General features: G+C 29.5%; 3 protein-coding genes across 7 annotated transcripts; 2 read left to right on the forward strand and 1 right to left on the reverse strand.

The window, feature by feature from the left end:
• The first annotated feature begins 307 nt into the window (after window positions 1-307).
• Window positions 308-5,708, forward strand: LOC123264692 (rab11 family-interacting protein 4-like). 4 transcript variants are annotated; one of them, XM_044728115.1, is made up of 9 exons: window positions 308-495; window positions 586-760; window positions 2,162-2,772; window positions 2,946-3,026; window positions 3,477-3,521; window positions 3,635-3,752; window positions 3,835-4,524; window positions 5,255-5,308; window positions 5,388-5,708. In XM_044728115.1, exons 3-9 carry the CDS (start codon window positions 2,294-2,296, stop codon window positions 5,505-5,507), a joined length of 1,587 nt encoding a protein of 528 aa, XP_044584050.1. In that variant the 5' UTR covers window positions 308-495; window positions 586-760; window positions 2,162-2,293; the 3' UTR covers window positions 5,508-5,708. The 4 variants fall into 4 exon arrangements, with proteins under 4 accessions (XP_044584050.1, XP_044584052.1, XP_044584051.1 ...); XM_044728117.1 differs by having other exon boundaries at window positions 313-495; window positions 3,665-3,752; XM_044728116.1 differs by having other exon boundaries at window positions 313-495; window positions 3,480-3,521.
• A 482-nt stretch (window positions 5,709-6,190) lies between these two features.
• On the forward strand, window positions 6,191-10,511 carry LOC123266236 (protein VAC14 homolog). Its single transcript, XM_044730357.1, has 6 exons — window positions 6,191-6,362; window positions 6,456-6,590; window positions 7,390-8,914; window positions 8,993-9,111; window positions 9,181-9,260; window positions 10,077-10,511. Exons 2-6 carry the CDS (start codon window positions 6,487-6,489, stop codon window positions 10,397-10,399), a joined length of 2,151 nt encoding a protein of 716 aa, XP_044586292.1. The 5' UTR covers window positions 6,191-6,362; window positions 6,456-6,486; the 3' UTR covers window positions 10,400-10,511.
• On the reverse strand, window positions 10,412-15,049 carry LOC123266235 (serine/threonine-protein kinase TBK1). Of its 2 annotated transcripts, none has more exons than XM_044730355.1 (4): window positions 14,976-15,049; window positions 12,048-13,842; window positions 11,774-11,975; window positions 10,412-10,930 (listed from the first exon to the last, which is right to left on the reverse strand). In XM_044730355.1, exons 2-4 carry the CDS (start codon window positions 13,817-13,819, stop codon window positions 10,412-10,414), a joined length of 2,493 nt encoding a protein of 830 aa, XP_044586290.1. In that variant the 5' UTR covers window positions 13,820-13,842; window positions 14,976-15,049. The 2 variants fall into 2 exon arrangements, with proteins under 2 accessions (XP_044586290.1, XP_044586291.1); XM_044730356.1 differs by having other exon boundaries at window positions 14,939-15,036.
• Between the last annotated feature and the right edge of the window lie 535 nt (window positions 15,050-15,584).

Raw genomic sequence — 15,584 nt, forward strand, 5'->3', positions numbered from 1 at the left:
ATGTTCAAAAGTCGGCTAATTTACTTTTAAATAAAATTCAGTACCTGAATAGAAATTTTGTTTAAAACAAAATTACAACTTACTGTATAAAATAAAACAAAAAAAATTTTTTTTGTCAGCGAACCTTGTAATTGGCCTGAAAAAAGAGTGATACAGGTAAAAAAGTGAGTAGGTGTTTTAGGTGCTACAGGTATGTCAGTCCTGTTACTCACGCATGCGCAACACACTACAGTATGTTCGCTTCTCGCTTTCGCCCGTTGTTTTCTTTCTTCCCTTCTGGTTTATTTAATAGCTCTGTCTTTTTCCCACGTCTATTGTTAGTTTCGGAATTTGTCTCTGGCCTGTGGCTTCGCTCTTGGATCGCATCGTCATCGAGTTGGAGTAAAGCGGTACCAAGGTATGGGTAGGACTCACTCGAGTGTGTAGTAGGATAAGCAACGCGTGATTCATCAAGACGTTCCCACGATTGCTGTGATTTTTTTATTTCTAATTAACGTATGTGTTTACTTTGCATTGTATATTTATATATACATACATATATGTGTGTATTATTAAAAAGAGGAGTTTAAATTAAAATTTTTACAGGCGAAACAGAAACAGGTGTATCCATATTTGACAGTATTATGACTTGTGACGTTTAAATATCACAAGTTTACATTTATTCCAAGTGATATTTATTGTGTATGTTAAATGTATCCTCTATGAAGGTAAAATGTGTCAAAGCTGACAGTATGGCGACGTGTATTCATTGATACGTCAGGTGAGCGAGGGCAATTACACTCAATATTATTGTATCGTGACTTTTTTAACATTATCGATTGGTTTTTATGTCAAATATAGCTTGGGTAATTATTTATGGCCGCTATTAATAGATTGTTATTGTTGTAGTGCTTTTTATGTGACGTTTTGATACTAATTATGCTTTTATATTTATTCTCAGGGATATTCTTTGATTTAGAAATTTTTTAATGATAATTAATTTAAAATATTTTTAATAATTTTAAATGAAAATTAAATTAGCCGACATTTGAAAATTTATTTTATTGAAAAATAATTTTTAAAAAATTAAAATAAAAATTTTCACATGTAGAAAATTTTTAAAATTATCCGGGGAATTTTTTAAAAATAGTTTTTTAATTAAAAAAAAAATCAAAAATTTTTGAGTGTCGGCTTACTTAATTTTCATAATTTTAAGAATTTTTTAACAAATAAATTATGGCAAAAAAAATTAGAAAAAAAAATTGACATGCAGAAATTTTAAAAAATTAAAAATGCAATTTTTTAAAAATAATTTTTTTAAAAAATAAATTTTAAAAATTGTAAAGTGACAGCTAACTTTAATTTCATAATTTTTAAAATTAATTATAATACTAAAGTTAGCCGACGTTTTTAATTTTTTCTTATTTATTTAATTGGATAAAAAAAATATTTTTTAAAAAATTACACTTAAAGTTTTTCATGATTTTTACAAATAAAATTTTTTTATAATTATTGTTTTCAAAGAAAATTATTTTTAAAATTTTAAGAATTTTTGGAGTAAATAAATTATAGCAAAAAAAAATTGATACGTAGAAATTTAAAAAAATTAAAAATGCAATTTTTTATAACAAATTTGTTAAAAAAATTTTTTAAATGGTTAAATAACATTTATTAAATTAAAACTAAAATACATTTCTTTAAAATTGCACTTAAAGTTTATTACAAATTAAATTTAATTTTTAATTTTTTGTAATAATTTTTTTTAATAAAAAAAATTTTTAAATGTCGGCTAACTTAATCTTTATCTAAAAACTAACTGTTGTTAAATTGAAAGTCACGCTTCTAACAGTTTTAATAATTTTTAAAATAAATAACCCGTAAATTTTATTTAAAAATTCAAAGAAGATCTGGACAAGCAAGTTTTCTATTTTTAGTAGATAAATAATTATTTTATTTATTAAAAAAAAATGTCGTTTACTTCTTTCACTAAAATGAAAGTTTAAATTTTTAATTTACCTGCAATTTCTTGAACAAAATTACCAAATTTTTCTAAATTAAATAAAAGTATTTTTTTTTAATAAACTATATTTATCTAGATGAGACGACATTGATAAAATTTTTTTTTGCAACTGTGCTTGCTATATTTATATTTATGATGAAATAATATTATTTTTGTTTTCAGATGTCAACGGATAAATTTATATAATGGAGGCGTAAAGCGATTAAAAATATATTTAAATACGTACATCTGTTGTATACATATAAATATATATAGACATATATTTGTGTATATAATAAATAGTGAAATAATAGAATGGTAAGCTCTCACTTCTTGACGGAGCCGTATTCAGTGTCGAATGCTTACGAGAGAAACGAAGAGACCAGCGACAACCAGTCGACGTCAGTGATTATTTCAAAGAGTAAAACGAACACGGCTGTAAACAGGAATGATAAAGAAGAGAGCGATCCTGTTGCTCTGGGACCGGAAAAGACACCGGTGAGTAATTTGGAGCTCGGGAGCCTGGCAGGATGCATCAGAAGTCAAAGTGGTCCACCGTCACTTTCGATATCATTCGAGGACCAGGATTTGTCGTCCTCTTCCGCAAAAACTCGTTCACAAAATTCTCCAAGCATTACGACTGGTTCATCTAACTTTAAGCAGCAAGACTATGGTGAGGAGAACTACGAAGGGTTTGGTTATGGCCGCGACGTTGAACTTGACGTTGAAGTAGAGTCTCCTGGTGAAGGAAACAGTTCTGCGCCATCACCTACTACTGGTCTTCATTCTCTTGGGTAATATTCATTCATTCATTCATTTATTAAAAATGTATTGATAATTCATTTTTATCAATCATTGCCTCTTACGATTACTAACTATCATAAACGCCCTTATTGATAAAAAAATTTTATTTTATTATTATTATTATTATTATTATTGTTTATTAATTTTATTTTTATGTACTTAGGAAAACAAGTACTGCTAGTCCTTGTTCAACACTTGGTAGACACACGTGGTTACGAACGTCCTTGAGACGAACTCCACCCGGGTAAGTTTTATTTTTTTTATTTTAGTTTATAATACTGAAGTTAGCCGACGTTTTGAATTTTTCTCTTATAGTTTTTCAAGTTTTTTTTACAAATGAAAATTTTTTTTAACTTTTTTGTAATTATTTTTTCAATAAAAAAAAAACTTCAAAAAATTTTTAAATATCGGCTAACTTAATTTTTATAATACTAAAGTTAGCCAACTTTTTTAATTTTTTAATTTTTTTTTTTCATTCATTAAATTAGAATTAAAAAATTTGTCTTAAAAATTGCACTTAAAGTTTTTAAAGTTTTTTACAAAAGATAATTTAATAAATGTTTTTTTCAATGAAAAAAAATTTTTTTAAACTTAATTTTCATTGTTAGTTTCAAAAAATTAAGAACAAATTAATTGATGAAAAAAAAGCCATATTATATTAATAAAAAAATTTTTTTTTTGTATTTATTTTTAGTAGTGCGAGACCAACAAGACAACTTGGATCAAATGCACTAGCGAGGTAAAATATAATTGATAAAATTTTATCTTATTTATTTGTTTTTGTTTTTATTTTATTTTATTTTTATTTTATTATTTTTTTTTTTTTTTTGTTATTTTTTATTATTTATCTAGTCAACTTTATAGAAGTGGAAGTTTTAATAGTTCAGGTAGGGGGTCAACTTGCGACGCTACCGACGATATGTACAGTGACGTCTCCTTGGAGGATGATGTGATAGACTTAAATCACCGAGTAAGTACAGCAATAAAAAAACAAAATTATAAATAATTACACAGGAATTAATTACATAAATTACAGAGTATGTCATTTGCAGGTAAAATTGATCCAAGAACGAATGGACGCTCTAGTGGATACTCAATCAGTCAGTGGCGAGCGTTACGCGAGAGTTAAGCAGGAAAATGCGACATTGCAAGCGCGGATTATTATGCTAGAGGAAGCGGCGAAAGACGCCGAAGCGAGGGCGGAGGAGAAGCTGCAGAGCGAGCAGCGACGGCATCGAGAGTGGGTGGCTCGATTGGAGCGAGAAAAAGAGCTCCAGCTGGAAAACTCCGCGATGAAAGTCCAAGCGATCGAGGTTGAGCGCTCGAGCCTGAGGGAGCAGATTGTGCGGCTAAGGGAGCAGTTGGACGCCGCCAAAGAGGAACGGGTCAGGTTGGAGAATTTATTGGACGAAGCTAACTCTAATATGGCTACTGCGCGTGAAAATGAACGACAGGCTGTACTGCGTGCCAACGAAACTCGTCTACTTCTCGACGCTGCCAAAGAAGAACTAGCCAATCGTGATAAGGACCGGCTGAGGATTGAAGACCTCTTGCTGGAGGTCGCCAGACTTGGAGCGAGTAATAAGAACTTGCAGGAGTCTCAAGATGAATTGCAAGCTGCTATCGCTGTTCATGCCGGTCGAGAACTTTTGATGCTTAATTCTAATAGTTTGTATGAAGACTTTGATAAAAATCCTCAGAGTTTAGCTGCTGAGTTGTCGGCTAATCAAAATCGAGACCAGGTAATTTTTTTTTCTTCCTCTGAATTTATAGAAAAATTTTCTTGATTGAATTTTTAATCAAGTTAATTTTTTTTATTTATTAATTGTAAATAATTAATTAAATTGCACTGTATTTTCTTAACCATTGATGTTTTTAAAAATATAAGCTCATCCCGATGTTACACTCATCGAGAGCTTTCATTTGAGTACCCACATACATTTTTTATATATTTTTCATATGTACATATATATAATATATATAAATATATAAAATATATTAAAAATTGATGTGGGTACTCAAATGAAAGCTCTTGATGAGTGTAACATCGGGATGAGCTTATATCTTTATAAACGGGAATAGTTAAGAAATCACAGTACAATTTAACATAATTAAGAAATGACCTTGTATCTTGTGAACTATTGACGTTTTTAAAAATATAAACTCATCTTGACGTTACACTTATCAAGAGCTTTCATTTGAGTACCCACATGCATTTTTGATATATTTTTCATATATACATATATATAATATATATAAATATATGAAATATATGAAAAATTGATGTGGGTACTCAAATGAAAGGTCTCGATGAGTGTAACATAGGGATGAGCTTATATCTTAAAAAATTTCAATAGTTCACAAGATACAAGGTCATTTCTTAATTATGTATCTAGAGATAAAGCATTTTCTAATGCAGCCTGAATACTTATCGTCATCATTAAATAATTAATTAAATAATTTATTCAACAGTTGGATGGTCATGAAAATGGTACAGTTGAAGAAAAACCCCGCACAATGGCTGAAGTAATATTTTTAATTATTTATTTAAATATTAGTATTTTTTTATTTATAAATTTTTAAAATACTTTTATTTTTTTTGCAGGTTTTACAGGCTTTAAAAGAGCAAAAAGAAGTAAATGCACAATTACGGTCATACATCGATGGTATACTATTAAACATCGTTGAAAATAATCCACAATTACTGGAAGTTAAGAAGCATTGACAACTTATTTAACGATAGTTATAATTATAAATTTATATAGTTATAAATTTATTTTAGCTGATTATTTACTAGGATAGACGTAATTTGTTATTAGATTTTTTTAAGTATATAATTAACTTAAAAAATAATATCAATCCGTCCGTGCATTGAATAACAGCAATGTTATTGTCTAATTAATGCAATAATTATTAATGATATTAATAGTAGGATTTTAAATTGATAAATAATCGTGCCTATTAATTAAATTAAAATTTTTGACAATATTTTTTTTTTAAACAATTATTTGACCTCTGCACACGGTGTTGGTAAATTTTTTATTTGTTATATATTTACATTTGTAAAACAGTGATTTAATTAATTATTGAAGTATATGATAATGATAACAATTAGGTCAAGCAATTTAGTATCATAGTAATTATTATTATTATGTAGTAATTATCTTTAATTTTAATCTAAACCTTAGTAATTTTTGTTATCAATTGTCATTTAATAAAATGATATATTTTTCATTAAAAAAAAATTATTTCTTGATTTTTAATCCTTGATAATATTTCTTAACAATTTTTTTTTTAATAATTTAATTAATTAATTAAATTTCTTTTTATTTTTTAATAAAAAATTTTCAAATTTCGGCCAATTTAATTTTTATATTTAACATAGAGGGAGCTAGTAGCACTTGACACATCCATGTATAATATGTATATGTACATTTGTTATTTATCTGTCATATGTCATATGGAGACAATAAAATTATTTTAGAGTAATTAATTGTTGGTAATTAGAAGCAATATGATTGATATTAATAATTAAAATAATTACTTAATTAAACTAAGCTTGAAAGTTTTTATTTGCAAGGTAAATAAGTTTTTTTATAATTGAGGTTATAATTTATATTGCTCTCAATGCAAATATATAATTAATTTGTTATATTAATTAATAATGTTACAGGTATTTTGTGATTAATATTTTAATATTAAAAATGATTTCGGAGCGAGATTACGCACCATTGAGTGCAGCGTGTGTTAGATCGCTGAATGACAAAGTTTATGATAAAAGGAAGCCAGCAGCTACTGAGATAGAAAAGTATGATTTTTTTTTTTATTTAGCAGATATTTAATAATTTTAGGAATTTCGGTGACAATTAAATTATTACAAAAAAAAAATTAACGTAAAAATCTAAAAAAATAAAAAATGCAATTTTTTAAAAATAATTTTTTAAAAAAAATTTTGGCTCTAATAAAACTGTTGGTGACACTTAACACTGGTGAAATTTGTAATTAAAGTTTGCGAAAGTTGATATATTTTTTGTTGATGTGGTCGATCCCGATTAAATTACATTTCCGTAACTTTCATATTTAATATTTATTTCAACAAAAAATTCAATAGAAATTACTCTAAATATTATTTATCACTTTCAGAAATGTCTAATAAAAATTCAACTTACACCTCAATAAATAAATAAAAATCTTGGTATTAATTTAAATAAAATTAGTCAATTTTGACATTAATTAAAGTTAGCAGTTACTAAACAATTTTTTAATTTTTTTTAACAAAAAAATTATTTTTAAAAATTGCATTTTTTATTTCTTTAAATTTCTACATGTCAATTTTTTTATGTAATAATTTATTTGTCATAAATGTCTAATAAAAATTAAACTTACACTTTATTAAATAAATAAAAATCTTAGTATTAATTTAAATAAAATTAGTCAATTTTGACATTAATTAAAGTTAGCAGTTACTAAACAATTTTTTAATTTTTTTAACAAAAAAATTATTTTTAAAAATTGTATTTTTTATTTTTTAAAATTTCTACTTGTCAATTTTTTTATGTCATAATTTATTTGTCATAAAATTATTAATTATTAAATATTAATTCCAGGATGGTAAAAGAATTTTCCGCGCACAACAACACAGTCCAAATAAAGCGCCTATTAAAAGTATTAGGCCAAGACTTTGCAACCTCCCAAAACTCCCACACCAGAAAAGGCGGCTTAATAGGCCTCGCCGCTATTGCAGTGGGCCTGGGCAAGGACACTGGCCAGTACACAGAAGAATTAATCCGGCCCATCTTGGCCTGTTTCTCTGACCCAGACATCCACGTTCGCTACTACGCCTGCGAGAGTCTGTACAACGTGGTAAAAATCGCTCGAAGCGCCGTGCTGCCTCTCTTCACCGACATCTTCGGCGCACTAAGCAAGCTAGCTTGCGACCCAGAACAAAACGTAAAAAACGCAACAGAGCTCCTCGACCGTCTCATGAAGGACATAGTCACAGAAAGCGGGATGTTCGACCTGGTGGGCTTCATGCCTATTTTACGAGAGCGCATCTACATAAAAAGCCCTTTCGGCCGGCAGTTCATGATCTCCTGGGTCTCGGTCTTGGACGCTGTGCCGGACATGGACTTTGTGATAATCCTCCCGGAGATCTTAGACGGGCTCTTTATTATCCTCGAAGATCCGACTCCGGAGATTAAGAAAATTACTGACACAGTCCTGGGGGAGTTTCTTCGTAGCATTAAAGCAAATCCTTCTAGAGTAGACTTCCAGGGGATGATAAATATTTTAATAGTTCACGCGCAAAGCGCTGATGAGCTCCTACAGCTGACAGCTATCGCTTGGATGAGAGAATTTGTCCAGCTTTCGGGAAGTTTAATGCTGCCCTACGCTTCGGGAATTCTTTCTGCTATTTTGCCTTGTCTCGCTTATGATAGTGATAATAGGAAGAATATTAAAGAGACAGCTGCTAAAGTTAATTCTGCTCTTATGGAATTAATTACTACTGAGAATCTTGTTATTACTTGCGACCCAGCTGATGAGAAAGCTGGTAAAAAAGAAGACAAGCCAGAAGATGATAAAAAACCAGAGGGACTTAATTTGACAAAAATTGTTGAAGTTTTAACAAAACACTTAAAACAAACTTCCGTTCAAACTAAAATAGCAACCTTAAAATGGATTTATCATTTATTTATCCACATTCCCAATAAAATGTACAATCATATTGATGATTTATTTCCCGTCTTAATGCGAACCCTCGGTGATAATTCTGACGAGGTTGTTCAGCAAAATTTAGTTGTAATTGCTGAAATAATAAGCCCGCAATCTACTAAAGATAAAGATAAAGAAACAACTAGGATAAGTCCGAAATATTTCACTAAATTTATTGTAAATTTATTGAGATTGTTCTCTACTGATAGACACTTGTTGGAAGACAAGGGAGCATTTATCATTAGAGAGCTGTGTGTCCTGTTGAGTGCGGAAGAGATTTATAAAATTCTGGCGAAAATCCTGCTAGAAGAACAGAATTTAAGGTTTGCTGGGATCATGATTCAGACTTTGAATGTTATTTTGCTTACTAGCTCGGAGTTGTTTGAGCTGAGGAATAAATTGAAGGATTTGAAGAACGAGGTTTGGAAAAATATTTATTTATTATTTAGTTTGGTTATAATTGTGATTGTTGTTTTAGTAACAAGTTGTTTTTTACAGGAGAGTCGCAAATTGTTTGTTTGCTTGTACGAGTCGTGGTGTCATAATCCGGTCGCAACAATGGCACTTTGCTTGCTGGGTCAGAATTACGCCCACGCGTGCGATCTTGTTAAATCATTGTATCCTTTTTTATAAAAAAATAATATATATTTAGATAAATTTTTTCCTTAATATGTATTATTTTAAAGTGCTAACATCGAAGTAACTGTTGAATTTCTCACGGAAATTGATAAATTAGTACAACTAATTGAGTCTCCGATATTCACTTGTAAGAATTTTATCTTTTAAAGGTTTATTAGCTGTTTAAATTAATTTTAAAAAATATTTATTTAGATCTAAACTATATTATTAAGAGAATAAGAAAAATGACCCTGTATCTTGTCAACTATTGACATTTTTAAAGATATAAGCTCATCCCGATGTTACACTCATTGAGACCTTTCATTTGAGTACCCACATCAATTTTTCATATAATTCATATATTTATATATATTATGTATATGTATATATGAAAAATATATCAGAAATGCATGTGAGTACTCAAATGAAAGCTCTTGATGAGTGTAACATCAGGATGAGCTTATATCTTTAAAAATGTCAATAATTAAGAAATGACCTTGTATCTCGTGAGCTACTGACATTTATAAAGATATAAACTCATCCTGATGTTACACTCATCAAGAGCTTTCATTTGAGTACCCACATCAATTTTTCATATATTTATATATATTATATATATGTATATATGACAAATATATCAAAAATGCATGTAGGTACTCAAATAAAAGCTCTTGAGTGTAACATCAGGAAGACTTTATATCTTTAAAAACGTCAATAATTAAGAAATTACAGTGCAATTTAACAAAAGGCGTTAATTAATAAAGTAAAATTTTATTTATTTATAATTCACAAGTCACGGAAGTCACATAATGACTGCAAAGTTGATAGTTATTTATAATTAGATATAAATCTATTCATTTATAATATATTTTTAAACAGTATTTTAATTAACAGCTCTAATTTATCAGACCTTAAAATTAATTACCCTTGTCCGTAAATATTTATACATTTATTTGTATTGCAGATCTGAGACTGGAGTTACTGGAACCAGAAAGGAATGAATCTTTGGTGAGAACTCTGTACGGCCTGTTGATGATCTTGCCCCAGAGTGAAGCATTCGCAACATTACAACGCAGATTGACAGCGATACCTCCAGCTAGCTCGGTGATAGTCGCCGGCAAAGCCGGTGACTCTTCAAATAATAAACAGACGGACGGAATTGATTTTGCGAGGCTTCTGAAGCATTTTGAGAGCGTTCAGGAGAAACACAAAGATCAGAAACATCGTCAGCGGCTCAATATGCTCGTTGATCGTGATTCAACACCGACAAATCATAGCGATACGTGATAAAAAAAATAACTATGATAACAAGTATTGTTGGTTACTTTTATAATTTATCTCCTCGTCGGTATCTTGGTCTGTTAAATTTTTTTCAGAATCATTAAACTCTGTCAAAGTATTATCATTATTAATTTTATTAATAGTCAAATTATTTATTTTATCAACCAGCAGATCATTATCGCAAAGTATCAAAGCTATTTGTTGCTGCATGTCGCAAATATTGCGCCACATTTTGGTACCCTCTTCACGAATGGAATCCGGAAGATTAGAAGTCTGGCTCGTTGATTGTTTTGTTGGTAATGTATTTATATAAGACGATAGAGTCTCGTAACGCTCGTTGCTTTCTTGACTCATACGACATGCAAATGACTCTAATGAGTTATAGTAAGTCTTCAAGTCTTTATCTAATATTTGGCTTTGGAGATAAATTGTTTGGACCATTTTATACCAGTCAGCTAGTGACTCTGATCGTTGGACTATTGCGGGTATGCATTCTGTCTCTAAAAGCATTTTTAATCTACGGCCAGTTTCTGTTACCTAAAAGTATTAATAATAGTTAATTTTAAAATGCTCTATCTCTAGATACATAATTAAGAAATAACCTTGTATCTTGTAAACTATTGACATTTTTTAAGATATAAGCTCATCCCGATGTTACACTCATCGAGACTTTTCATTTGAGTACCCACATCAATTTTTCATATATTTCATATATTTATATATATATATCATATATGTATATATGAAAAATATATCAAAAATGCATGTGCGTACTCAAATGAAAGCTCTTGATGAGTGTAACATCGGGATGAGCTTATATCTTTAGAAATGTCAATAGTTAGCTCACCTTGTCATTACACTCATCGAGACCTTTCATTTGAGTACCCACATCAATTTTTCATATATATTTTATATATATTATATATATATGTATATATGAAAAATATATCAAAAATTCATGTGGGTATTCAAATGAAAGCTCTTGATGAGTGTAACAGAGGAATGAGCTTATATCTTCAAAAACATCAATAGTTAAGAAAGTACAGTGCAATTTAACATAATTAAGAAATGACCTTGTATCTTGTGAACTATTGACATTTTTAAAGATATAAGCTCATCTTGACGTTACACTCAACAAGACCATTCATTTGAGTACCCACATCAATTTTTCATATATTTTATATATTTGTATATATTACATATATGTATATATGAAAAATATATCAAAAATGCATGTGGGTACTCAAATGAAAGCTCTTGATGAGTATAATATCAAGATGAGCTTATATCTTTAAAAACCTCAATAGTTAAGAAAGTACAGTGCAATTTAACAAAAGTCATTATATAATAAACTAAAATTATTATTATTTTATAATATACCTTTATCCTTTCTAACACATGAAACTGTTCATCATTATAGGTAAGTGTCCGAGTAGCCCGATCTCTCAAAAGATGTTGCCAGCCATCGCGAAGTCTATCAACAAGAGTCGAAGCTCTTTGACTTGCTTTAGTTTTCCACGGGCATGTTAATTGCCGTGTCGCCGATTCCCACTCTGCTTTTAAAACTTCATCTTTAACATACCTGCAAATAATAATTTATAAACTTCTCAATTCACCAAAAATATTTCAGAATTTAAAAAAAAATATAAATAACCTCTGATAAAGTTGAGCAATAGCAGGAGCTAGTTCCGAAAACAATTGTTTATGCCTCAAGTGTAATTCCATACGCCACTCATTACTCTTAGTCTCATTACCAACCGAATGAGGCACAGAAGAAGTGTTAGAAAATTTTTTAATAGCCTGAATTGCAACAGCATCGCCCCGTTCAGCAGCAGTAAATATTTTTTCCACAGCTCTAGTCAACTCTCTCAAATGATCAACCTGCTTAGTCAACCTCTTCAACTCCGAAGATAAAAGATTAACAAAAGCATTGACAGAATCTTGAGATAATTTACTAGCAATTGCTAATCTGTCTACAGTCCTTTTACAAGAGTGTCCAACCGAGCAAGCTAATTTCGCCTGACTCGCGTCATTTTCTACTGAAACAAGATTAGCAAAAGTCGGAAAAATAATAGATTCACATTTTTTATCTCTGTTAGAATTAGAATTAGAATTAGTTCCAGCTGATATTCCTTCTAAATTACTTGACACTGAATTTCCAACAGTAGTTCCAGTAATCGTAGAAGATGAAGAAGAATTAATAACAGTTGATTGTAAATTATTTAAGCCATTAATTACCGCAGAAACAACATTATTATTTTCTCTAGAAAATACACAAAAAGGATTTTCAATTGTAGTCCCCGGAAATCCTTTAGCGACTCTATTTTCGTCAATTATTTTCGAGAGAAGCGTTTCTCCAAATAAAATAATCTGAGCATGAGGTAAAATGTCAGTTTGTTCCTGAATATGAGCTTTAAGAGCCGAAAGTTTGTCTTCAGGATGCAAGTAAGCTTGGAGAGACTGCATGGTATGAAAATTGAAGACATGAATAGCTTTTTTACACAAAATATCAGTGACTTGATTAAAAAATCTTTCAAAACTCCAAATGTACTGCTTGTTGACTTCCAACAAGCCGGCTAAAAGCGGAGTTACAATTTTTTTTAAACCATAACTCAGCCTGCAATTATTCGGGAGCTCCTTGCTCCACTCAATAGGAGCGTTTTCATAAGCCTGGACTCCAGAAATTACTCCAGAGTCTTTCCGAGTGGTGATAAAGTACATGGTCTCTTTATTTCGCCGCCCGCCGAAGGGTCGGAAGGGTAAATTGCCGGTCGCTACATGATAAAGAGTCACTCCGATGGACCAGAGGTCAACAGTAGCTCCGAAGGTTTTATTTACTGGCTTCCGGAGGACTGCGCGCTCGTAAACGTCCGGGTGGAGGTACTCTTCAGTGCCGTACAGTGAAAAGAACTGCTGGTCTTCGTTCAATTCTCGGGCGGCTCCGAAGTCGGTGAGCTTGTAGATTGTGCTGCCGTCGTCTGCAATGTACTTCATTATATTTCCGGGTTTGAGGTCGCGGTGCACCAGGTTGTTGTCGCGGAGGTGCTTCATTCCTGCACACAGGTGCTCTAGGACTAAGAGAAACTCGCTCTCTGCTAGGCCGTAGGTGTTTTCAGGGTCGTCGAGGATGTTGAACAGGCTCCCGCCGGTGCACAGCTCCATTACTATCACTTTGCCCCGGCCGTCTTGCTCTTCTTCTATTGCTAGGAGTTTTACTATGTTCTCGTGCTTTACTTTTTTTAAAACTTGGAATTCGCGCATTTGGACGTCTATTGGACGAGTTTGGCTCTGGGAGTTGAAGGTTTTGACGGCGACAGGCTCGCCGTTGTTCTTGTCGACGCCTTGGAAGACTGCGCCGGTTGCGCCCTTGCCCAGGACGCTTGTTGTGCACCACACGTAGTTCGCCGATCCGCGTAAATATGACATTTTTAGTTTTTTTTTATTGACACCTGGAAAATTAAAGGATTTTAATATTGGGCAATTACAATTTTATTTGTGATACTTACATTTATAATCAGCTGTTTATTTTTTATTTTAAATATTGAATAAAGTTTGAAGAAGAAAATATTTTTTAATTTATTACATTTATTGAGAGACGTGTGATGGATTAGAATTTTTGTAACAAATAAATTAGAAAAAAAAAATGAAAATTAAGTTAAAAATATCTAAAAAATTTGTTGAATTTTTTTTTATTAAAAAAATTATTACAAAAAAATAAAAAAATTTTAGATTTGTAAAAAACTTGAAAAACTGTAAGTGCAATTTTAAAAAAATATTTTTTTATTCTAATTTAATTAATGAAAAAAAAAAAAAAATCAAAACATTAAAAACGTCGACTATCTTTAGTATTGTGAAAATAGAAGGATTTTAATATTGTTGGATAATTAGATTTGATTAATGATACTTACATTTATAATCAGCTGTTTATTATTTTATTTTAAATATTCAATAGTTTGAAGAAGAAAATATTTTTTTAGTGCTTTTTAATTTATTATATTTATTGAGAGACATGTGATGGTTATTAGAATTTTTTTAACAAATAAATTAGAAGAAAAAATTGACAAGTAGAAATTTTAAAAAATTAAAAATGCAATTTTTTAGAAATAATTTCTTTAAACAAATTTTTTTGTTAAAAAAAAAAAAATAAAAAATAGTGAAATGACGGCTAATTTTAATGTTATATTAATTTACATCACTTGTAATTTTTATGGGGGACATTTTTTTATTATTTCTTAAAAAAAATTATAAAAATTATGACACTGAAATTGACAGACATTGTTAGACATTTTTTTATAATTTTATAACAATTAAATTATTGTAAAAAAAAATTTAATTGAAAAATTCCACATGTGAAAATTAAAAAAATAGTATTAGTGGAAAATTTTACAAGTATTTTTTTTAATTGTAATTGATTTGTTATAAAATTTTAAAAAATTGACAGCTGTCAGCTAACTTCAGTATCTTAAAATTTTTGTTATAATATTGAAAGTCCACAATTTCATCAGAACAAAGTAAATATAATTATTGTTTATAATTATTACTTACTCTTTTACAATCAAAATATAAACAATGAACCTCTAACCTGTTTTTATTTACATTTATCTTGAAATGTCAAAATGTAGTACTGTGTGAATGTGGCTAGAGTTACGGCAACTTACTCTGTAGAGGTTATCTCTTGTGTTTATTTTTTTTCAGGAATAAAAAAACGATCGTTATCTTTTCTAACATTTATCGGTAAGTTATCATAAAAAATTAATTAATTTAATTTTTATTCCATTGAAAACTAAAATGAATAATTAAAATTATTTAATGAGCAATTTATAAAAACTCAATAACACTGAAGTTAACTGACATTAGAAGCTTTTTAATAATTTTATTAAAAAAATATTGACAGCTGTCAGCTAACTTCACTTATAAAGAATTAAAAGATTAATAAAATATATTATTAATAATAAATGATCAAGTAATTGCTCATCTTAATAATAAAAAAAAGACAAATTAATCTGAAAGAATATTTTTATAAAAATTTCCCCCGTAAATTGTATAAATATTTAATTTAAAATTGTTCACACTCAGACCCTCGTCAATAATCGAGATAAATTTATTTTAAGATTACAAGTAATGAAATTTAATGGGAGGTTTATTAAAATAAATCAATAAAATTCCAGAGTCGTTTATCTTAGCATCCCTC

Source organism: Cotesia glomerata, linkage group LG5, assembly GCF_020080835.1.
Source record: "Cotesia glomerata isolate CgM1 linkage group LG5, MPM_Cglom_v2.3, whole genome shotgun sequence".
NCBI lineage: Eukaryota > Metazoa > Arthropoda > Insecta > Hymenoptera > Braconidae > Cotesia > Cotesia glomerata.